This window comes from Aplysia californica, unplaced genomic scaffold (assembly GCF_000002075.1).
Source record: "Aplysia californica isolate F4 #8 unplaced genomic scaffold, AplCal3.0 scaffold00165, whole genome shotgun sequence".
Lineage (NCBI taxonomy): Eukaryota > Metazoa > Mollusca > Gastropoda > Aplysiida > Aplysiidae > Aplysia > Aplysia californica.
In genome coordinates, this window is record NW_004797435.1 from 1059175 (window position 1) to 1085199 (window position 26025).

Here is a 26025-nt window from a genome sequence, read left to right on the forward strand (position 1 = left end):
AAGTTTCTTTTGAACACCACTATATAAGACAATCAGACGTAATTGAAGACATGGTTACTTCCCATTTCCTCTCTTGTGTATTTCGTTTCATTGTCATGACAATGTGTTGGACCTCCGTGCACCTGTCTTTGGTGGACATTTTTTCTTGTCAATAATGGGTGGCCAATAGGATATATTTCATTACAAATCTTGAAACGTTTTAGTGCAAATAGGAGTTTCTTTTGAACTCTCAAACAACCCCAACAACAACCAACACTTGGAATACTAAAAATGGGGGTCTAAATCCCATGAGACACATACAAATAACCCCCCCCCCCTCACCCCACCCCATGTACCTTTGCCACTCTGCAGAAGCTTGCTCACAGACACAGTGATCTGCTCGCTCCCCGCGCTCCCGGCCACCTCTTCCGTGTGGATGTTGAGAAGTGTGGTGATGGCCAGCACGTCCTCGCACTGTTTGAGCAGCACCTCCCAGGACTCCATGTCCACCGTCACCGTCTCCCAGTCCTGGCTGTCCAAGCTGAGATCCGACGACAATTTGGTCCCGTCTCCGGCCTCGTTGTCGTCTGATGTGCTGCTCGCAGAATCAGCATCCGGATCCTGGTGACAGCAGAAGGAGACACCAATATATAGAAAGTCTGATTGTCTGTAGATGCTTTACACTTCCATAAACATAATCTTGATCATTTAGAAAGGGGGGTGGGGGATGCTTTTACTTAGCCTTTCATGACAAACCAAAGCTGAGTATAACACATGAACTCAGCAGACACAGGACTCAGACTCATATTTTTGCTTGCAACAATAAAAAACCTGACCATTACACTAAAGACAAAGGTCATTGTATAGAAACATGCATTAAAAAGAAAAGGAAAAATACTACTCTTATTTATCCCAGTGGGTAAATCCGTAATACAATGTTATTAATACATAAATAATTTCCCTCACTACAACACAGCTGCTTTCATCACATCCAGGACTCTAACGGTTCACACTTTGCAGTCACACAGCCAGCAGTACAAAATACCCCATCTGGTCACCCAGCCAGGAGAGTGACTGCAACAGACTTCTCGGGCCTGTTGCAAAACTGTGTCAAGTGACCGGAACGGATAATTTTCACCGTCTTATTATTGTGGCAAGTGAACGCAAAATGTTGAGGATCTTTGATTGATTACATTTTCCTTTGCCACAACAAACAAAAGTGAACCTACTACTTTTGGCATGTAAGCAAGCAGCTTTACCATTTCACGTTATCTACGCTCTCCAACCACCCACGGACTAACAAATGGTCATGGACACATAAAGCAAGTGTGTAGAGAGTGATTACCTTTTCCTTTGGCACGACACCCAAAGCATGAGCCGCCACAGCTTTACACACAAGAACAGCCAGGTAGGCAGCACGGCAGTTCACAGACTGACTGCACATGTTTCGCACACGAGTCCACCAAGCTGAGAACTCGTTTGAGTCAACTACAACTTCATTGACATCTGTAGGCAAAAACACATAATCACACTATTAGACTGCCTGTTTCCTTCATTATTTTGTTTAAAGGAAAGAGAGAAGGTTTTGAAATATTAAAGAGACTGCCCATGTAATAATAAATAGTAAAGGGATATTCAACGTCATTTGACCATTCTTTGAAGCTTAGATACAATAAATGTAACAAAAGTCTAAAATTATCTTCTTGTGTTTTTGTAGTCATTCTGTAAAGGAATGCTTTCTTTTTTACTAAGAGTTTTATGGCACTTGCAACACAATAAGGTAATATAAAGGCCGAAGATTAGAGGTGTTACAAGAGTGTATCAAACACAAAAAAGGAGGAGAGATAAGGACTATTGATGTAGAATTGGAAAGAAAGAGGAAACCACACCAGAGCACCCGTCAACCACCCAATAGAATGCTTTCAAACCAGTCTCAAAAAGCAAACAGTGATAAAGCATGTCCTTTATTCCAACCAGCAGCTTTAGTTAGAGTAAAGAGAAGCACACTGACACAATAACAGACATTTAGTGCAGGGAAACAGTAAGACAAACAAACAGGAAAAGACAAAATGAAAGAAAAGAAACAGGACCTACCAGTGGCATTCTCCAACCACCTGCAACCCTCAGCTACTTCCAGTATAAAAGAAAGTGCTGCAAGTTTAAAATGAAGAGCAGAGGGCTTATGACAAAGCCCTGAAGGTTTATGAAAAAATGCTGTGGTTGTTGCCCTTGAATTGTACATCCAGCGTACATGCATGATACTACATCAATAGACAAGACATATCAACGTGAACTGGTAATCTTTGCTATATCATCTTTAAAAAGTAGACTGAAATCTTTTTAACTTCCATTGATGAAAGGGTCACTTTACCTGTCATGGCTGTGATGCTTTTGACCAGCTCGTAGAGACTGCCCAGACTGGACACACTGCGGCCACTCTCAGAGAGCCAGTGGAGAAGCAACAAGTTCTGTCATGGAGAAGTAGAAGATGCAGCGACAGCGGGAATAAATGACATACACATTGGGGGATAAATGACAAATGGACAAATGGTGGAAGTGATAAGGGTTGGGGCAAAAACAATTTGATGGAAAATTAGAGAGACAAGAATCTGAATCAAATGATGAACATATGGAGAGTCCACATACAAATCTTGGTACAACAAGAGTAATTATATGCTCTTTCAGTGCCAATCCACAATATATTGTTGATATGGTAATATCTCCCCTGCAAAACAAACTGTTTTCTTTGATTCAGAGTACAATTTTCTTTGAGTGATTTCAGGGTTACACGGCACTGAATAGTTTCTAGTTCAGCCTGTGCAGGGAACTGAATCAGACAAAACAGTACGCAAGGAGAATCTTAAGCCATCTTAGCTGCATCAATAAAGACAAAACATTTACAATTAGTCAATCAAACTGCAGCCAGCAGTGCACATAACTAATTTGCTGTCAAATGCCTTCAAGCTTTGAGGTCGATTTAGGAGACACAAACCCTCATCAACTCACAACTCAAACACATAGATGCTGGGGACAAGAGCTTACCATGAGCTGGTCCGGGGGCAGGCCGCTCTCCTGGATGACAGAAACAAGCTCTGGGGCCTGGCAAGTCCCACGGAGACAACCTCCAAACAAGAACTCAGCTGAGGAGACATAAGATGCTGTTGCTGTAGATGTTGTCATTATTTTTGTTGCAGACATTGTTAAAGATGCTACAGTTTTTGTTACTATAGTTGTAACAGTAGTTATATTGCCATAGTTGTTATCATTTTTGTTGCCATTGCTGTCAGTGTAGTTTTTGGTGTTATAGTTGCTGTTGTCACTGCTGTATTTGTTCAAACTGTTTCTATTGTTGACCCAGACACTTGTGAGAGGTATGAGTGGAAAACAAAAAGACCATGACATGTCATAGAGACTCATTTAGAAAACAAGCAAACACACCTGTATAACATCGACCAGTGAGATAAGCACACACAAACCACACTGGCTTCTTTATCAAATATGACCTAAAAACCAGTTTGTTGTGGCACGGTATCATTGTGATGTCTCCAAAGTACACATCTCATAGAGGGGAAACAAAGACTTTTACAATACAAGGATACTCCTATTTTTTTAAAAGGAGAATAAAAAACCTCCCACCTGTAAAAAGCGACTTGGATGATAAATTGTGTATTTTAATAACAAAACAGGGCTCGACAAAACTAATCAAGAGTAATCTATGTCAATGGTTTCTTCACACTACGGGATAAGATTACATCAAATGGAATGCGATTGAAACAGATGGGACAAAATGACTTGAGACAAGATGACATGGCTTGGAATGAGACAGGTATGAGATAAAAAGCAACTACAAAAGAGAACTATAGAACCATTTTCACTTAAGGAGAGTTCAAGAATTCTAGCATTTTCTTGTATTGAGCCTTCATAGAAAAGACTAACCCATCTACAGTGCGAACAAAGTCAAGTGAGCAATAAGCCAAAAAGACAATAAACATCCTTTCCTTCAGAAATTGACAAGAAACATATAAGTTTCACTTAAAACCATTTTCCTCTCTTCAATAGCCCCCCTGCTGTAACTGTCCATTCTTTTAGAACATTTTTAAAATTATCAACAGTATTATTATTATCACTATTATTATAATTACTATTACTATTATCTAGTGTTGGGTCGGGCTCGCAAAATTAGCGTCCGCGAGTAACGAAATACTCACTGGCACTACCCGCAAACGAGTGGACGGGTAACGAACCGTCCGCTTGAGAAGAGTAGTTCGCTACTCGCTACACACCGGATAGAGACAACAGTTCGTTTAGCGAGCAGGCGGGCGGGCGGAGGGAGAGACTCCATGCATTCGAGCGGGCGGACGGACGGACGGGAGCGACTCCTTCCATTGCATACAACTTACAGCCCCTCCCCCCCCAAATTAATTTTAAAATCCCCCTCCTGCCTCACATTGTAGCTAGGCGTTCATGGCGGAAATTTCTCCCCCGGCCTTTGCGATAATTGGAACGTACACACTGTGACCCACGCACGAGGTGAAAGGTTACACACATAGTACTACGTCACCAGCCTCTCTCACTCCCTGTGGCACCGCTAGTGGTTTGAAACATTAGGACTAATTAACAAACAATAGACGATGGACCTAACCTCGCGTCGGGTATCTCGTCTGCTAGAGTTCGTCCGTTTGCCCGCCCGCCCAGTGAATAAAATTGTGGAGCGGACCCAAAAAACTAACTGACTTGAGGCTTGAGGTCCACAGTCCGCTCGCTGGGAGAGTCAAATTGTGGAGTGGACCCAAAAAACTAACTGTCTTGAGGTTCGCAGTTCGCTCTCATGGCCGTCCGTTACCCGCTCGCTCTGACTGAGTCCGCGAGTAACGAACCCGTCCGTCCGCTCACCCCAACTCTACTATTATCATCATTATTACTATTATTATTTTTATAATTATTATTATAAATCATTTCTTAGCACTTTGCCGCCTCATCTCGCCGATCAGAGATGGTTACCACCCAGTTTCTTTGGATTTTCCCCAAAATGCCTTTCCCTTTGATGGCAAGAGTTTTTACTATATGAGCCTTGTGATGGCAAAGTGGTAACACAGTCTTTACCTAAAGCCAGTCTCCTCTCTTCGGTAGCTTCTTTACTGATGGTGATTTGTGTCAATTTCCCAGACGGAGGAGAGGCAGATGCAGGGTCCTCCTCAGTACTGAACAAAGAACGGTAGGAGAACGCATGAAGGAAGGAAGTGGCTGCAATAGGCTGTCGGTCATCATTGAAAGTAACCCGAGATGGCTGCCGCTCTGGGCTGGGGGGAGTGGTCAGAGCGTCGAGTCTAAGCAGAGTTTTGAGGACCATCGCTGCTTCCCTTGAAGAATTGCGCAGGACATCAGTCAGAATCTAGAAGATCAATAAAGAAAGTCATTGACCCAAATAAGTGAAATAATAGGAGAGGCATTAATCCTATGTACCCGAGCGAACACCTGAATGAATGTTATCTTTACCCTTCTATGCATAAAATACACACCTCAGAGTGTGGTGGTGTATATCTAGCAGCTGACCCAAGATAATTCAAGTGCATCAGTCCCATAGGCTCAGGGAACCAGGGCTCAAAGGAATGTTGATAAACTATTGTATGTATGTACCTCTCAATTGTAACAAAACTTCCTAACACAGATTTTAGAAAATTTGAGTTCACTTAATATTTATTTCACTGAGATATAAAAGTGGAGTTGGGTTTTTTTTTTAAGTTTATTATTTTGTGACATTATAAATGTAAAATTCAAGAAGCAAACCTCAGATGCTGACAGTCTGTTCTCCTCTATCTGGCCAGAATTGAGCTTCTGCACAGAGGCGTACAAAGCCAAGAGCGACCGCTGGGCTTTGCAGAATTTGAGCATCATGCGGCTGTCCAGGTCCAGAGTCTCATCTCCTAGAACAATGAGAAATATTGTCATTGCACTGAGGTGATCAACTAAGTGAACAATAAAAATAATCATACACATGGCTAAAATAGTAAACTACAAGATTGGTTTACTCTCGTTAACTCTTTATCTCAGAGGGGGGTAAACACACTACGCCGGGACCCTTTCTGGGTGCTAAATCTAAAAATGACCAAAACATCATTAAATGGGTCATTAAATCGAAACTAGCAAACTTATTTTGTTTTCTTCTTCATCTAATGAATGAACTTCCGGTGTAAGAGACCTGTCACAATTGCCGAAAAGTAATTTGATGTCGAAGTCGCCGTAAAGGAATGTGCCCGAGCCGCTGTTAGCAGCTCACCAGCACAGAGGTTCCGACCGTGAGCCGCTGGGAGTGGCTTGCCGGAGATAAAAAGTTTTTTTTAATTGTTTCAATCCTCAAAAATCAAAACATATTTTTGTAGTAGTCATAACCTGGGTGATAATAGAAATGTTCCATTTCTTATCAAGAAGTACTTTCATAACAATCTTTGCTCCTGCTCATTGCATACAGACTGTAAAAATGTTGCCATCAGCATTTTAAAGGATATCTTTATAGTATCCCAAATCAGGGAGTGAACAATCAGGCAGTTACATGATCTTTCAAATAATTTGCACAGGTGTTGGTGACTTTAAATTTCAATGAGATAGAAACAAAATATCCCATGGAACAGACTGGAATAACAAAAGCAGAAAGCAGGACCAACAGATGGGGCCAAACCAGGAGAAATCTGTCCAACTCCAGGTTTGTGGCACTCCCTGAGACAGCACAGAACGGAGTTTACATAGCTTCTACAATTTATGCCTTCCTTTCCCCAGGCATTACAAGGGCTTACCTCTTGCTTCCAACCTCTTGATAGAAGCCCTCACAATGTTTTGCATGACCTTCACAGGTAGATATCTGGTACTGAGAACTCTTTCAATAGCCTGTGATCAAAAAGAGAGGGGGGGGTGAATGGTTGTGATCTAAAAGACGAGAGGAGTTGTCAAGACACATTTTGTTGGGATCAGATAAGGAAAATAACTAAACAAAACAAATACTAAGAGAGTTTGACAAACCTGAGTGCCCAACAACCACCAACACACAAAACAATAAAGGGGTCAGGGCATCACATTATACGCTACTCATTAGACCTGCAAAAGCCATACAACTACAATTTGCAGGTTTAAACAATTGAAGAAAAAAAAAGTAGACCAAACAGGAAGTCACACAACCCTCCCCTCTCCCTCCTCCAATCCACTGAAACACACAAGAAGATTTGCTCAATTGGGAAACAGACAAACCTGGTGAGCAATGCTGGACACTTTCAGATCAAGCAGCAGCTCTATAATTGTCTCCTGGAGTCCTTCTGAAATAAGAAAATAAAAACATCAGAATTACAGTACATTGCTTGGACTTTAAGAAATAAATCATGAAAAATCAGCATAAAAAGTATACACTGATTATACTTCACATGGCTATCTATGACTCCGACGGCCAAATCCTATTTGAATAGAAAACAGAACGACTCCAATGATTTTATTACGTCATTGTTATCAACAGCATCAACACAAGGATATTTTCTGTGAGGAGCCTTTAGTTGCCATCGTAACCATAAATGCATCTGCCATTTTTACCATCTTGACAAATTATCTTTGACAGCCCATTTTCAAGTTATTTTCATGTCAGTCACCACATTTTCTTCATACAAAGCAAACAATTCCCAAAACTTGTGGACAAGACAACATTCCCAGTACAAAGATTACTTCAACCCTATTCATGCTATAATCATAGATCTATGTAAATGGGCCACAGAATGAAAAACCCCTGCACAAAACCATTTATCAAACAAGAAACGTATTTTTTTAACCAAGACGCTCAAGATAAATGACTTCTATCACAAGCATTCTTTGACAAATTAGTGAAGGTCATATAAACTCTTTGGATATGGAGGGTTTTACCATCTTTAAGCAGTCAGTTTTGTAACCTAGCTTTTTGGTAGACACATCTATCACAAATTACCTGTAACTCAACTCCAGTTTAACCTATTTGCATAAAATGAACACCAAACTAAGTACAAAAGAAAGAGTTCAGTTTTAGTAAGAGTTTTACGGCACTTGCAACACAATAAGGTCATATATATAAGTGCCGAAGAATAAATTACGTGTTACAAGAGCATAACATTCACAAAAAAAGGAGGAGAGATAAGGACGATAGATGTTTGATAGGAAAGAAGAAGCAAACCACACCACAGGACCCGCCAACCATGCAGTACACATAAGTTGAATTACAGATAACAAGGGTTTTCTGGATTTTTATAATGACTGTAAATAACAGCAATGCCGAGTGCAAGGTACGCCGAGGTGGTGGAGAAATGGTGCTGACAGCACAACAGCTGAACCAGTGCACTGTATACGAGTTTATGAGTAGCTTCCCAAGAGAATCCCAGGCATCTCTTCCCATAAAACTTCTCTTCAGTGTTGCTGTCGATAGACAAAGGAGACCCCCTTCACCATATTGCCTTTGCACTGTGACCAGTTCCCTAATACTGCCATCAGTCCATGCAGCACAAAGACAGTACATCTACCCGTGACCTCCAGCAGTGTTAGCAGGGTTAAGAAAAGCATCCCCACACTTGGCAAAGTCACCAAAACTACATAACAGTGAGCACATTGTGCACAGAAAAACAAGAGAGCTAGATAAAAGTAGAGTCATGGAAAGGTAAGCGTATCCCGTACCTCTGTCCTCGGAGGACTCCTTCAGGAAAGTCTTGAGTTTCTTTAGCAAGTGCAGGTCCCTTGCTCTCTTGCTGCTTTTGTCACTGATGAGGGGGAAAAAAACAAGCAAACACCAGATATGTATTAGTATGTAATATCCACAAACTTTTTTCACCTTTGTAATATTTCCCACTTCCTTTCACCGAAGAATGCTAGATCTCAAGACTTCAAAATGCAGACTGAACTAAGCTTTTCTCCACACACAAAAATGCAATCCTGGCACAGCAAACCAAGCAATGTCATGTCTACAGGGACAATCTTTTCAAAGAAAATTCTAATTGTTTGGACAATTCTAAACGTCATTTTGAGGACAATTAATTGGACCTAAATGTATATTTAGCATGCAATTTACAGTAGGTGAAATGTAGTTTCACCTGAAATGTGCTTAGATGCCTGAAACCTGCAAAGATAGACGACGAACCAAAACAGAACTGCCCCCATTTGCAAGACAGACGGGTGAAAATTGCCTCGTTTTCATATTCGCAATTATGTGACTAGCTTTAAAAAATGTATGAATTTTTAAGTGTGTATGGAGCCTTACATGGAATCTTATAGCCTGTCCTATACAAATCTACATATTTCATACACATCTCATTGACACTGGTGACCAGCACAGCTGTGCAGATTGCCAGTGTTGGTGTGATATTGTCACTGATGCAGAATCAATAACATATTGTACTTATGTCTTTATCATGTATGTTTTAAGTTCATCACTGTAATCCAAATTACCACTTGGGGCACTAAGGGATTAATTCAGCAGTATCTTATTTATTTTTTTAAACATTGAATTCAATCAACTTGAGACGCAGTATAGGCCTATGGTTCCATGAACACAATGGAATAGAAATAACTTAAGAAACAGAGCAAACCCCACAAGAGTGGCTACCATCCAGCTGAGACAGTCAACATACCTCAAGGCCAGGTGGAATGGAATATCGATGGTCTTGATGACTCCATCAGGGTCAATAAGAGCACACTGGAACACCCTGGAGCGGACACCTCTACACGTGACGTTGTTCAGGCCCATCATGCCGTAGCAGGGGCAGACCAGTCTACACGACTTGCTCACATTGAAGGCTGCAACACGAGGCCCATGAGCAGCCAGCCACACCTGCAAATAAAGCATTTTTGAGTTTTACACCCTAGTCAACACAATTTGGGTTCCTTGACCTGACCAAACAATAATAATAATAATAATACAACAATACTAATAACAAGTACAAAAATAGATTGCGCTTATGAAGTGAACATTCCTGCTCGGGCCATTTTTTAACTGCACGACGTGGAGCAGAGAGGTAAGAAATGTTTTTAAATTAGGTAGTCACTCTTCCAGACAAAGCAAATACAGTAGAACACGACTATAGTGGCACCCGCTACAGCGGGACCTTACCGAAATCCCCCTTTTTTGTCTCTATGTAAACTCAATTACCTGTGCTCGGGTTTGGTGGGGCAAGGAAAGGCCCAAACTCGGATACAGCAGGAGAGATCGAGCGAGCTCTAGCTAGGGGGTAGGGGGTTGGGGGGCTGTAGGCGGGCTCCAAACAGGCAGTCAGCGGTGCCGCGTTGTGAATGGCCAGTCCAGTGATGAGTGAGGTGGGGCAGGCGGCAGAGAGACGCATTACACGAGCCACTCCAAAAGTGATATGCCTTAGCTTAGTTAGAGGCTCAGGATGAGAGGGTATAGGCCACAGCCCTAGCCCTAGCCCTAGGCCAAAAAGTAAAAGTTAAAGAAGAGGAGAGCATGTAGTGTGTGATTCCTGATTCATTGAATTGCAATTATAGACGGTAATAAGCATGCGCACACATCCACTGCACCAGTTCAACAGTTGTTCTTCCGGTACAATAGACAGCACAAGCAACGAAACCGAGTAAATGATGGCTTCCAACAATGACAAAAGGGAATGATTCTCACTCGAATTAAAAGCTGAGATAATCAACGAGGTTGATAAGAAAAAGAAGACTAATCAAAAGCGCAAATTTTATTGATATGGAAGGGAGGTATTCAAGTGGATTTTTAGAAGTTTTTCGGTAATTTCCCCATTGCATTCCTATAGCTGGAACTCGCTTACAGAGGGATTTTTTTTCTGAAACAAAATGTCCCGCTATAGCCGTGTTCTATTGTATACATATAACTCAAGTTTCCTTGAAGTCATTCACATAAAAATAGGGAGTCGTAGTGGTATCAGAAACACATTCATGAATTCAACACCGCAGGGTCACAATGCATAGTACACCAGCAGTCTTAAAAATTCCTGCCCTGATTGCAAGTCTGTCTTCCCTGGAAGAGTTGTCAAACCAGTGAGCTAGAGGGGAGGGTTGGGTCACTAACTACTTTTCCACAGTTGCCACACAGTTACCTCAAGGATTCCTCTGCGAGGGGCGTAGATGATGAGGAACTGAGCCAGCCTGTAGTGGTCATTGTTCTTGCCCGGTTCAACACTCTCTTCTTTCACTTCAATCCATCCCAACTGGGCATCTCTGTAACCTGCAACATTGACATTTCATCTTGAGCCCAAGCTGGTATCTTTGTGATAAAGAAGCCAACCTCTCCTAATCCCTGCTTTATACCTCATTGGAGCCTACTTTAGTGACTTCTACTAAATATATATCCAAAGAGCTGGACAGGTTAACTGTTTTCGATAAGAATGAAACACACTGAGCAAGCAAATGCTCAAACGCAAATCATTTCCAAGTACCCACAGGATTTCCTAAAACCTCAGCTAAGACAAGAAGTCAAATCTCTGCAAAACATGGACTTGGGAACATGCAAAGATATGTCATGAATATTGGTATCTATGTATCTGTTTTAACAATATCCATGAGTGAATCAACAAGTGCATATGCTACTGTGCCATAAAGGGACAAATGAGAATTTAGCTTCTCGAAACCTAAATCTAGATAATACAGAAATTTTTCAAATCTACTTGAATACCCATATCCTTTAGCACGAGTATTTGGACAAACCATCCAGTTTGTCTCACTTTATTAGAGATCTGTACACCTTTATGTAGAATAAAGGAATGTGTCCAAAAAAAAAAGGAGCCTTTAAAAATGTTAGATTGAAAACACATTCAAAGAGATCACAGTCAAGCATCAGTTCATGCCAGGGTTACAGAAGCAGTGTGGAAAAGGAAGAGCAGCTTTGGCTATGATCATGAAACCAAAAGCAGAATTCCAATCAGTGTTTTTATCACTACACGTGGGTGTTAGGGAAAAATACCTTTCCACATACGGACCGCCATCCCTCGCTGTACATCTATCAAGATAATACGACCAAAGCTGTCAGTTGTGGCAGCAAAATTGTTGTTGGGAGACAGGATGATCATTTCTCCACATCGACGCTTGTCTGGGAGTCCAAACCTAGAAAAAAAAGGAGAGAAGACCCCAGAAAATATAGAGACTAATTTTACCATAAAAGTAGAAGAAGAAAAAATATGTCAAGAACCCAACACAATTACCAAAATAAGACCATTTAATTTTTCAAAGAGCTTTTCACCACCATTAATCATTACACAAATCACTTCACTCTCCATCTTTCCCTAGCAAGACAAAAATTCCAATAACTATGCACAACAGAACAATAAGCTTACCTCAGAGGCAATGGGGTGGCTGGTTCAATCTTCGGAGGTTTCTCTTTTTCTTCTTTTGCTTTGCCCCCAAACCCAAGCCATCCACTGAAACATCAAGTACATTTTTTTTTTTTAAAGCCCCAAATTTAACAATATTCACAAACATGTATAAGAATTTTTTTTAAGGCAAACCACAAGAAAATGAAACTTCGTATTGATACAAGCAATCAGTAGGGGTTCCTTTATGCCAAACCATTATTATACATTTTGAACTCTTCAAACTTCTCCACAACCCGCGCTATCTCATGTTCTCATGTCATACAATCACAAGGCAAACTAAGCCTAACAAAACATTTTCTACGACAGTCTAACACTCCCCTTTTCCTTTTCATCAGAAAAAGAATAGTATGAGGCACAAGAAATACACTAAACTAGAATGTGCAACTGAAATCAAGCGACTTCAAAATTTCTCCACTTCTCTAAACCACACGAAATTTGTATTTCTGAAGAAGTAAATATTTGCCGAGCACAAAATTTGCCTTTCAGGTTGAAAACAATCCATTTGAATAAAGAGAAGTGAATAACACAATGACCATTATTTAGTGAAGGGAAAGGCAAGACGGACAGAAATAAAAACAACGGGAGAGAAAAGAGGAAGGACCTGTGGCACCTTCAAACTATTTGTGAAAGGAATCCTACGACTCAAAAATTACCTGGCTGCAGACAACAGTGCACTCTTGATTTTGTTTGCCATCGCTATGGCAACTTCAGACAGAATTGGTTGGGCAAAACCCTGAAACAAAATGAAGCAGTCTAGGTTAAAAGGATTTTTTTTAAATAGAAGAGTATCTGGACAATACAACAGAACTGCAACTTCTTAAGACTTCAAGTAAAAAACACTGAGCGAGAAGTCGGCATGTCTGTACAGGTGTGAATGTAATGCAATTAGCACTCTTTCTTCATAATTGTGAAAAGCATGTACATAAAATATTCCCCTCTATAAAAAAAATTGAATCAAATTAAGAGTATCATTTTTAAAATACATCATTCTTCCTCTATTCATTCACTTTTGCAAAATGGGCCTAGTCCAGATCCAATAAAACTCTCTGCCTAACACATGATCATGTCAAGTTTGAGGATATTCAAAAGCTGGGAACAACAGCAATATCCAGTTCTGAGGAGAAAAAGAACACCTCATCAAAGTAACAGCTAATTGCCTATGCTGGTTCCACTTAAGTCACGTCAATCCTGCCATTCTCATCACACAGGAGTCCTAGTGTCATAGTCATATGGACTGGGGAGGAAATGGGAGAGACTGGTTGTCAGCCCATATTAACCCTCTAGATCCACGTGCACACAAAAAAAAGCGCCACTGTAACCCTTCCACATACCAGGTATTGAACTCCGTCTTCTGTAACAGCAAAAATCCTAACCATTACACACCAGACACCGGTTCTCTAAATATTAATATTTTAACATTCAGACAGCAACAATGGCAGCAAAACGTTGGATTATGCACCTCAATAGCGTAAAAGAATCCGACATACGGGCCTGAGCCCGAGGTCAAGAACACTGACATGGCTGGAGGGGACGTCTTCACCGCGGCCTTCATACCTCCCAACATGGACGCAGCTTTTAGCTGGTCAAACGGGTTGGCACACACAACGCCTGGAAAAGAAAAACAAAAATTTTGATCTTTAATCTACTTCTTCACATAAAGTGATGCTCATAAACTCAATGACAAATAATTAGATCTGAAAAAAAAAGAAGACATACATAAACAAGAGACCAGTAGTAAAGAAGTGAGACATGCCTGTGGTGCCCTCAAACCCCCAGCTTTGATCTTTACAAAAGAGGAACAAAAACAAAACCTAGATGAATGGAGATCTATTGACAAAATATCTACCAAAACTAAACACAAAGCAGTACATTTCACCGAGGAACAAATGACATTTGACGGTTCTATTTTCTTGTCATATATTTAATACATTCTTACGTCACGCTATACCAAAAACAGTCCACTGCACAATGGTTCACTCTTTAAAAAAGTGTCACTTACGTATGCATTAACCTAAACTTCACCACCAGCACTGCTGAAAACATTGCTTCGTTCGACAAACAATATTTCTTTCAACAGTCTTTGCTCCAACTCTTTGCGCATAAGACATGTCACTCCCTAGAAATAGTATTAAAGACATAATAATATTACATTGTCACTGACATATTTAGGGACTTCTTTACATTCTCATGAAGACGAGTGAACGTCTCGTTACGTACCATCGTAAGCTACATCCACTGAGCATTCAAAGGGATAACATTCATTGTGTAGGAAAAAGATAAGAAAATCACCTCTTGTCTGTAAGTACCCCAACTTCAAATTTATTTATTTCACTGACAGCAATCTCAGAACAGGAATCAAATCCACAACCACTACATAGTGCCTCATAACAGCAATGACATTTAGAAGTAATCCTTCACCATCTGAACAGCTGAAATTATTCAGGGGGCAGGTTGTTTCCACCCTGCCAGCCAAGACTAACCCAGGTAGAGAGCAACACACCAACCTAGCAGATAGGCAGCGATACTCAATAAAATAGTTCTCGACACAAGAATTGAACTCATTCTGGTAATGGTGAAGATCCTAAACATTACATCACACACTTCCATGTGGTGAAAAAATTAGTCAAACAAAGACTTACCCCCCCCCCCCCCCCCCCATGGTAGTGTTACTGACTGAAGTGTCTTTAGAACATTTCCAAAGGGGGGGGGGGGGGGTATTAACATGTTCTGCACAGTAGAATACTAATAGGGCTGATTTATCAATGTCATGCTCATACTGTGCTGGTACAACATAGGGGGAACTGCTACTTTTTCTTTCCTCATCCTTGCTATCGTCATTTTCTTCTAGTTCTTTTGTATATTTGTCACTCTCTTCAGAACTGCTATTTCTGGGGTGCCCTGATAGTCCAAGCAGACTTTGTGCTGTTGAGGCTAGAGAGGTGAGCAGTGTAAGACAAGACTGATTCTCTGTTTGGACTTCTCTGTTGACATCCACCCCTTGGAGCACATATGACCTTATGCAGTTGCGAGTGCCATAAAACTTTACTAAAACTAAAAAGACTTATTTCTAACAGGTCTTGAGTGTGAATACCAAGCACATTATATGTTTATTGTCCTTTTACTCTCTTTCTTACCCCTTATCTTTCCTCATAAGTATCAGCTATAGTATTAGACTAAATTACAATAGACACTAGTCATGTAACAAAATAAGATTTATGCTTCTTCCATTTGAAAGAATTATTATTTTGCAACCCTGTCAGGAAGAACCAAAACAGTTTAGTCAAAATCAGTCAAAAAAGAGAAAGAGAAGAGTAGCCTCTTACCACAAGCCACATAATCTCCAACCCGCTCCTGATCCCCAAGCGACCACTTCTTGTAGGCCAATGGTGGAGGCTGAAGTAAATTCTCTGTGCCACTGGCAGTCGCTGCAGACAAAGCAAGAACTCTTAGCAAAGAATTCATAAGAGGTTATATCTCATGTTCATCATAAAAGGTTACCTATCAAAAACCACCAGCCTTTTTTTTTAAACTGATCAACTCACAATTATGAAAAACCTTGTTTCTATTGGGAACTTTTGAGAAAAAAGAAAAGTACATCCACATAATAATGAATCAGTTTTTGAAAAAAGCAAGATAGAAGAACAGTAAAGAAGTGACACGCCCTCCAACCACCCACTTTATAGGGAACAAAGCTCCATAATCTCAGCCAGTTTGAAGGAGGAGCACAGATGAAGTAGGTGATGGAAGGCACCAATACTACAATGTACTGGCTTTTTAGAAATATTTGGATATTTGGACATTTCCAGTTTAGATTTTTCTCAGTCTGGAATCCAACTTATTAAAGACCTACTAATGAGTAGCTGGCTTATCAGTAGTCCAGTTAATCAAGACTTGTCTATTCATAAACTTTTTAACAAATAGACTAACTTTTCATTTGACTGACTTATTAGAAGACTTATTAATAAGTAGACTGGTGTCACAGACTATGGACATACAATGTAGACTTGTTTATTGGATGACTGGTTTATCAGTAGCCTTCTCTAGTGTTTAAAATAAACCCCAAAGTGTGAGCAAGTGTGTGTAAAGCAACGCAAGTCTGCTCTCCTTATTACCTCTGGCAACTTGATTGCGACAAGCTCGAAGCGTCTGGATCAGGCTAAAGCCATCAATAGACACAATGGCTTTGGTATACATAATGAGCAGCTCGTCATGCTGTTCAGAAAGAAAGATACAATAAACCAGAGATTAGTCTACACTGGCTTTGAGAATCATGAGAAAAGACAGAGACAGAGGCCTGGGAATAGACATAAAGAACTGCCTGGGAACATACGGCCACTGTAAGAAGAGGCTGTGAACTTCCTTAAGTGCATTTAAAGCAGCGCTTGCCAACCTGGGCAATATTGCCCACAAGAGGCGATTTGGTAATTTTGGTAAGCAGCGAGGCTCACCCTTGTAGTCACAAGTTTTATATACAAAAGGAAATATATATGGAAATATATGCAGGTGGGCAGAACAAAATTTTTGCCTCTCAAAGGAGGTAAAAGTAGGCGTTAGCTATCAAAAGGTTAACAAGTACCAAGTTATAGTATTAGATTATTGTATTCAGAGCACTGATCTCTGTGGTATCGGACCCAAAGAACAGGCTGAAGACCCTGGCTAACTAAAAGGTATAAATTGTGCTCAGAGTTTTTTAAAAATCATTTTTCTGTAATTTAAAGAAGAGAGCAAATACACTTTTAACACTGGATTGGGTCATAATATTTTGCATACATCTGCAGGAAAAGGCAAAATGCCTAACCATTACACCAAAGATACTGGTGCTCCAGTCTTGTAGCATAATAAGCAAATGCAATCGAAATATGGGGCAATGTGACAAAAGGAACAAATATCAATTACCGTTTCCGCCATGCCAAGGAATCGAGGAGGTGCATACGTCCGGCACTTTAGCCTCTCCACTTTTTCCAAATGGAGAAGCTGAGACAAAAGCAAGACTCCAGTCTGAAAAAAGAGTAAGAAAACCAAAAAAAATTGAAATTAAAGACAAGAGTGAAATCAATAAACACTCAACTCTCATATAAATACAATATAAATCACTTGCAAAATTCAGGTTTTCATAACATTTTTATACCATGCATGACATAATAAAATGATAGAACACTATGTTATTATAAACCCCTCGTGGAAGAGTTATTAACCACTTCACTGCTGTGTGAACGTATGCACTCACTTGTGTTCTACAAAACTGGTGCTCTGCTACTTTTTCTATTGGTCTATAGGGGCAGTTTAAGGAGATACAGTTTGTTCTGTTGTTTTTCCTTAAATAAGGGAAAAGGTGGTTCTGATCTTAAAAACTTTTGAGCTAACATTTTATCTTGACAGCACAAACACAGATGGACATGTCACAGCAATGAAAAAACGATTTTTGTTGTTAATGATTTACATCACCATTGACACAATTTAGATAATTTATGTGGCAAACTGCCTCAATCCTGCCTGTCAGACCTAGCCTTAGCTGAGTGGGGTGCAGTATCCAGACAGGAACAATTAAATACTCAACAAAATATACTTTCCCACATGGGAATTAAACCCACATCTTTCAAATGCAATGGCAAAGAGCCTAATCATTACACCACAGACCCTCGTAATTTGCAACCACTCAACGACTGTGACAGCTTCCTCTGCTACAAAAGAGATCTACTTTTCCAATGAAACCTCCATTTCGTAACACATAATGCTGGGCTTAAAGGCAACAGCTCATAAGACTGCGGGATGAACAGCAACAAAACGTACTTGAGAATACATTCTGACGTATCCCGAAGAGAAACCAACTATGATGCACGTCCAATCCGGTCCACCTTGTGTACTCCTATGGACATGAGGAGAGAGAGAGAGGAAAACGTACACACAACAGAAAACTAAGACAAGAATCACTTATGTACCAGAGAATAATAAAGATTTGCAAGTAAATAAGGCTATAGTCCAAGAATATTTTCTCTAAAATAAAAACTTAATTTCCACAAGCAGTGTTTCTAATGAGGAAATTCTACTGAGTTGTGCAAAGAAGCATTTTCTGCATTTACCTTAAAAGCGGCATCAACTTTACCCTCTCATTACCATGTAATTCTTATAATACAGAGAACATGACCCCCCATAGAACCAACCAACCTTTCATAATTATGAAAGAGAAGACATCTGCATTAGCAAATTATTCCTGAATTATCACACATGATCCTTTTCACACAAATATCTACTAAAGTTTGGTTCTTTTTTAAGAGGAAACAGAAGGACTGTATTGGACTCATTAAATTGTAATTGAAGAGGTCACAACAATCAAACCAATGTATGACACATTTAGTGCAAAGTGTATAAATGTACAGAAATTATGGTTTTCAAAAATCTAATCAGACACACCCATCCATGGTTCTCCCATTAATGTTCCACTTTTCACAAAACCAATAGCAGAGTAGTTTTTGTTTTGCCGTTTCTTTTACATTTTACTGTGTTTTCGTAAATTTTCTGCCACTATTCATTTCACTTTTATTAATTTTTCTTTCAGGATCTTTTTTCATTTTCCTTTATATTGGTATGTAATATGAATACATTTGACCAAATATAAACAAAATATTAGGGTTAAAAGTGAGCACCCCAACAGGTCTGTGGGCCAGACAAAAATTTGCCTAGTTTTGACATGAAATTCCTGCTTGAATGGAATGAGTTTTAAAAATAAAAGACAGCCCTGACTATGTTTCAACTGTTTTCAAATCATACCTTTTTTGTGAGGCCAAAGGCAAGCACAAAACTGCTGTTATCGTCTCCCTGAAAGAAAGAGAAAAGAAAAATGATGTAAAGAATGTCTTTCTATTGATGTGTCATGTCTTTTTCTGTTGCTGGTACATCTGTGATCAGATGTTCGAAGGACTGAACATCCATTATGGCTTGCTCAGTTTCCAAACTCAGATTCTGCCAAAACATCTCTTTGTGAAAGCTGAAGGTTGTATCCAGCACTTTCGTCCTTTTTGTCAATGTCCTATCTATTTACACAAAAATAACTTCAAGCTCTCATCTCATCATGTTCTCTAAATGTAGGCTGCACTTATAACTCACCCTTGACGAGCAGGTTCTGCAGCATGAAAGATTTTATTCATCAAAGCAGAGACCAAAGATGACCTTGCTTACAACCTGAACCATAGGCCTTAAATTTCTTGCTTCATTCTCAACACTTATCAACTGCAAAACATGTCACTCTTCAAAATGTCTTTGACAAACTTTGTCTGACTTCTGTCTTCACCATCCCTTCATTCTCACGCAAGTTCTTACCTCATTGAAAGTTCTCTACCCTAACTAAACTTAGCCTAAAAATCATGCACAGGTAAGGAGCCTGGAAACTGTCAAGTTGAAAAATGGGGTACACAGAGAAGACAAAGAGTAAACAGGATGATCTCTTAATCAAAAAGTCTACCAGGTTCAAAACAACATAAGAGTCAAAACTAATTTTTATAACCATAAAATCAAAAACAAAAAGGAGTCTTAAACACAATATATAGCCTAAGGCACTGAAACTCCACTAAAAGAATCAAACTGTTATAAAAATCCCAATTCTTGCATAAAGGGCCATTCCTTTTCCAAGGGAGAGGTGGATATTGGTAGATCAATCAGTAACCCATCTATATAACTATAATGTAACTCTATATTGTAGTTCACTAGATATTGATTATGAAATTAATTAACTTCTGCTATTCCTGCATTTCTCAAGCGCAACCCTCTTAAACACAGAATCTCCATTTTCAAAACATCTCTTCATGCAGAAACCACCAATGTAATTCAAACTGTGATCATTGAAAACCAGAAAACAAGCAGAAGACCAATGTTTGCATTCACTGGTGGCCAAACTTCAGGAAATTTCGACTCAACAAACACAATATGGGTAATAATAAATAATAGATAGCATTTGTATAGCGCATATCCCCGCTCAGCAGCAGGCTCTATGCACTTTACACTATATTATTACCCCAGCAGACCATAGAACACTCCGAAACATTCTCAGCTTCCCGGGAAGCATACAGTGCAAGCAGCCGATCAAGCGCTCAAACACTAACAAACAGACAAGATCTTTCGCTGTCTATAGCCGGGTACCCATTCCCACCTGGGTGAAGTGAGGAAAATTCGTGTAAAGTGTCTTTCCCAAGGACACAACGTCGGGCCCTTGACGGGATTTGAACCCACGACCTTACGATTGCGAGTCCGAGAGCCTAACCACTAGGCCACCGACGCCACAAATGCTGGTAGAAATGCTGGTGATGCTCCCGTGTACTGTTTTAGACAATGACAACTCTGATGAAAACTCAGTCACCACAAAAACAGTTTTAGTTCAACAGACAGCAAAATTACTAACTTATGCACAATACCACTTAGTTTGAACAGGCTGCACAGACATACTTTTCATCCAGTCCAAGGTTCGTTTCCCAGACTGGCATCAAGCGAGTGTCAATTTCCTCCCCTTTATTTTTTGCATCCCATTTTTCTGTTGAAAATATGAAAAGCAAAATGTTTTGTAAATGACAATAAATAAAAGGCATATGGCAAATAGTTAGACTTTCACTGTGGTCAAATTGAAGAGATTATGTCAGTATATTCAGTACAGTAAATGACTATGTATCCATTTATGTATTTTACAATAATTGCACTGTGTATATTAATTTATTATGTATTTGTTTTTTTTGTATGTGCTCATTTCGTAACGATGTGTAAGTGTGCGCGTGTGATAAGCAAGTAGATTGTGTGTGTGTGTGTATGTGAGTGTGTGTGTGTGTGTGTGTGTGTGTGTGTGTGTGTGTGTGTGTGTGTGTGTGTGTTTGGCATGCATGTGTGTGCACATGTGTGTGTGCAATGTGTGTGTGTGTGTGTGTGCATGTGTGTGTGTGTGCGTGAATATTGTTCGTACATGCATTTATGTAAATCGCCTAGAGCTGTGTTCACACGGGAGTGGGCGCTATAGAAATGATCTTCATTATTATTATTATTATTTTATTTTCCAGATTATGTCATTTTCATTTATAGAATTTAAAAAAAAAACAAGTGTCAGTTGTGAAATGATGAGGCCCTTTGTCATTGTAAGCAGGAATTGTAGATCAGATCTTACTTCTCCATCAGCACATTTAGATTATTTAAAAGGTGAACTGTTTCAAAAACCGGGCTGAGAGAGATACAACAACCCTGCAGAAAGACACAGATAGTAAAAATGTTCACCACATAGGAATCCAACTCACGTCTTCTGCAAATGCCTAATGGCTACACCACAGACACTGTGAAAAAGGATTTAGGACACAAGGGCCCATAAATGCTTTCATTTCCTGTCTTTGAAATCAAAATTTTAAAAATTTCCCTTTATCCAAAGCACATTTGTAGACATTTTCAACTAATGAAGAATTTTTCATCTTAACCACACTACTCACGCGTCATAATGCAAATTTTACTGCCGTGAGCAATAGCCAAAACGTCATTGGTCGGGGACAAGGAAACAAGGCAGCTCTGGAGCCATTTGTTGTGATCATGTTCACAACTGCCATCTCCAACCTCAGCCTCTTGGACCATAACTTTTTCATCATCAAAACCCCAAGCTGCATTCCAGTCTGAAACAAAAAAACATGATCTGATTTAGATCAACACAAAATGTCACCATAGTTCTCACGAAGTTACAAGAGATACAGTTAAAAGTTTAAAACCAAAGGTCAAAATAGATGTACTTGGGGTCAAATTGGGCTTTCTGAAGACTACTTAAGTGCTAAGCAGAAGTGTTTTCTTAGTTTCATCATCTAATGTCTAATTTTAATCAGTATTTTAAAAAATGCAACTTCACCAAGCTGCAAATACCCCCCAAAAAATCAATTATAATCTGTTTCCTAACAGTTTTTTTTAATTTTGTGAAACGTATTGTAAGGAATTTCCACCCCCATCAATATTATAATGTGATTCATTTAAAGGCACAAGTTATAAATTTAATGTCTATCTCAAACAGGAAGAGACAATCAAAGCCTTGAAAAACAAAAAATGCAAGTTTTTAAAAAATGGTATTTTTGAGGATGCAAACAAGGGCCACCCACACCACAGCTGGACTTAATTATAATAATTAGTATTTATTTATGTTTGACGCGTTCTGTCAATTTGCGCGGATTCTATGGATCCACAAAAAGCGTTGCGCAATCCACCGATCACGCAAATCGACAGAACGCATCTAACAGTAACATTTATACCAAAGTGGTACATAATGATGACCCTTAATTACTTAATTGTGTATGTGTATGCTCCATGATTTGGAACTTGCAATGTTAGTATTTCTTAATTTAAGCTCTGTACAGTCGAGCACAGCACAGATTTAACTCCACATGTAAATCTTAAACTTACGGTTGGTCCGATTTAACTTTGGTGGACCCACCATGTTTGTATGTAGTATAGGGTTTTACGGCGCTCGCAACTGCTAAGGTCATATGAGCGCGTTACATGTATTAATGCGCACTAGCCATTTATAACAACAGTGGGGGGGGTTTCAGGGGGGCTTGCCCCCCGGTTAGTGGGGGGATTTCAGAGGGGGCTTGCCCCCCTGGCAAAAACAATAATTTTTAAAAACATACATATACATAAATACAAAACAATAATATAAGAGCGGACCATTGTATAGCATTGCACAGCGAGGCTCAAAAGTAGTCCTGGCTTCATTCAGTGTTGGGTCCACCTAAGTTCAATCTTATAGGGGGTGCCCACATATGCGATCGAGTCGGGTCGGTGCTAGCCAAATTGAGGGCGCAAAGAAACCATCGTGGCACAAACCGATCGACTCGGTTGGTGACCTACAAAAACAAACATGTAAATTTTTTTGTTTTCAGGCCTGCGAAACGCGCGATCGGGTGGTTTGCAGCCAATCACAACAAGGCTCAGTCACATGTCCATTTTGACCCATGAGTGTATGCCAGGCTTACGGTACTCTAGGAATTCCCGGTTTCGGTCTCACGCCTTTGACCATCTTCTCACTTCTCACAGCAGGTTTGGAGCACTCATAGGCCTAGAGGAAGAAGAAGACGAATATAGAAGAAGGAGGAGGAGCATTACAGAAGGAGGGTAATGAGAGTGACAGGGAGTGAGAGAGATAAGTTGAGAGATATATGCAGAGACCTAGTACTAGTAGCGGCTAGATCTAGGTCTCTGAATATTATTATGGGAAGTGAGAAATAAACAAGAAAGGACAGAGACACTTTAAAGCAAGAAAGCAAGCAAGCACTCACCCACACACACACACACACACACAGAGGGAGACAGAGAGAGGGAGTGCAGGAAGTCCAAGAGTACCGTAGGCCTAGATCTACTAAATTTTATGTATTCATAGGTCAAAGGTTCAGCCAATCGTAGCCCGGTTTACGCCCTCTGTGTAGTCGCATATGTAGGTTAAAGGGTGGTGTTGTAATGAGCACTGAAACTGCCAGAAAGCGACCCGACCCGATGACCCGACCCTATCCGCATTCGCTAGTGGGCACCCCCTATTACCTTACCATTGGATGGCTCAACAATGCCATTCCCAAACTGAACCCTATGCCTATGCTTGGCACTGACAGGCCCCGCTGACCCGATCTGCTTGGATCCAGCCGCAGTTTCAAATTCCATGTTGTAAACATCATAATACACACCTTCGTTCATAGATGTTGAAACTGAATCTTCACCACCCTCATCTCTGTTTGGGGTACTTTCCTTGGAAGGTGAAGGGAAGAAAAAATTTCTCACTGTAGAAATGTCATGGAATTTTGAAATCGCAGACAGCTGGCACGACATACTGAGAGTTTCACAATGGTCACAACAACAAACAAAAACTGAGTACCACCGTACTTTTGTGGATCCGTTGCCCACAATTACTCCCAGCAGACTACAAAAACGCTAGTTCATTAATACAGTAGATCTACTGCTATTATTAGCCACCCTCACTAACACTGTCACTGACTCAGAAGAAGTACTCTTTGATGAAGTCTCATCAGTTCAGTAGCAGTGGCAGTGTTGTTGCAAAGCCTTGACTTTCACTAGAGAAGACAATCAAACAGCCAAATCAAGAGGATTGCTAGAAGAGCATTGCCATGGTTGCAAGACCATGGCAAGTTGAAAGCAACAAATGCTGAACAAACATCACTCAACTCTGACTCAACGTTAGTTGAAAACACACAAAAATAAAGACGTAATCAGTTCATCAACGAAACCGGAAGTTAGTTGTTTCGCTTCAGCTCAGGAAGCTCGCCCAGCACATTCTTCGCCTTATAAAAAGAACTAATTAATTGCAATATATACGATCTGTTGGGTCATCTATCTATCTATCTATCTATCTATCTATCTATCTATTTATCTATCTATCTATATATTCACCTGTCCATATCTCTGTCTGTTTGCATGTCTCTATCTCTATTCTCTCTGTGTCTGCGTCCGTCTCATTGTTACTTCTCTGTATACTGTATGCCTGCCCCCCTCTCTCTCTCTCTCCTTCTATCTATCTATCCATCCATCCATCCATCCATCTATCTATCTATCTATCTATCTATCTATCTATCTATCTATCTATCTATCTATCTATATTATAATGACGCTATACATGATTTGTTGAGATGATTTTAAAAAAGCAAACTGGAATGAGTGAAAGTAAAAGCTAAATATTTATGGAGATGAAAGACAACTTCCCAGCTGGTCAGGGAAAATCATAAATGAAAAAAATGCATGTGGTGGAGGCATTGATGGAATAAGGGGCAATCTCTTGAACTTGAATAGACGGGCGAGTGCTGCTGGAAAGACTAGATCTAGTTCAAAAGCAGCAGTCACTCTTAAGGTAAAGCTAAAACAGCACTTAAACATAGACAGCTGGAGCTTCTTTTATTATTTTATAAGTACTTTATTAAGTCGTATGTATTTTTGCAGTCTTCTGAAAATGAGCATAGGGGTAATCTGACCTAAGACTAAGAGTCGGTCATACAATATGCCATGTGGGCCTTCTCCCTTGTCAATTTACCTGGGAATGCAGCAAAACAAGTCGTTTTTTCAAACTAGTAAACATGCACTAACCCTTACTCTTAGTCTTATACTGAAGGCTCATCCTCATTGCAGAAATAAGACATTAATTCCATTCTAGCTTTGGAAAGTATTTCATCGAGGTATCATCATGCATTACTATCTGCTGGGATGTTGTTATATAATTATTTAAGACTATCCAACTCAGCCCTGGTCGGCCCATGACACATGCAGGGTCAAAGAAGCCTAGTTCCTAAATGATATAAATTATATTTCATGTAAGTCAACGGGGTATTAAAAAATATATATTTGTAATCATTACCATATCCACCTCTTGCGCTCAATATCTCTCCACAGACAGTGAGGCATTCTGGTCTTCTATCTCCAAGGATCTGGATGGATACCACTCTTGAGAGGTATCTTTGTGCTGAGCCTTAGGTCTCTCTGATATATTTTTTGTGTGTTTACTTTACTTTCTCCAATAGATACCTTTGTGCTGATTCTCAGGTCTCTCTGAAGTCTGAGAAATTTCTATGTGTTGATCCTTAGGTCTCTCTGAGAGATAACTTTGTGCTGATTGATAAATCAAATCTCTCTGAAAACTATCTCAATCTTTGTGCTGATCTTTACATCTCTCTTTGAAAGATATATTTCGTGCTGACCGTAGGTATCTCTA

General features: G+C 39.9%; 1 protein-coding gene across 1 annotated transcript; it reads right to left on the bottom strand.

Moving 5' to 3' along the window:
• Positions 1–32: 32 nt before the first annotated feature.
• Positions 33–24547, bottom strand: LOC101845168 (rab3 GTPase-activating protein non-catalytic subunit). Its single transcript, XM_013082234.2, has 24 exons — positions 23996–24547; positions 21773–21949; positions 20757–20841; positions 19089–19136; positions 18111–18186; positions 17217–17318; positions 16433–16532; positions 15644–15745; positions 13780–13928; positions 12974–13053; positions 12282–12365; positions 11912–12051; positions 11049–11176; positions 9603–9802; positions 8653–8735; positions 7219–7283; positions 6771–6861; positions 5767–5903; positions 5083–5371; positions 3022–3119; positions 2351–2447; positions 1325–1485; positions 322–600; positions 33–122 (listed from the first exon to the last, which is right to left on the bottom strand). The coding sequence occupies exons 1-24, from the start codon at positions 24135–24137 to the stop codon at positions 33–35; spliced, it is 3003 nt and encodes a 1000-aa protein (XP_012937688.1). The 5' UTR covers positions 24138–24547.
• Between the last annotated feature and the right edge of the window lie 1478 nt (positions 24548–26025).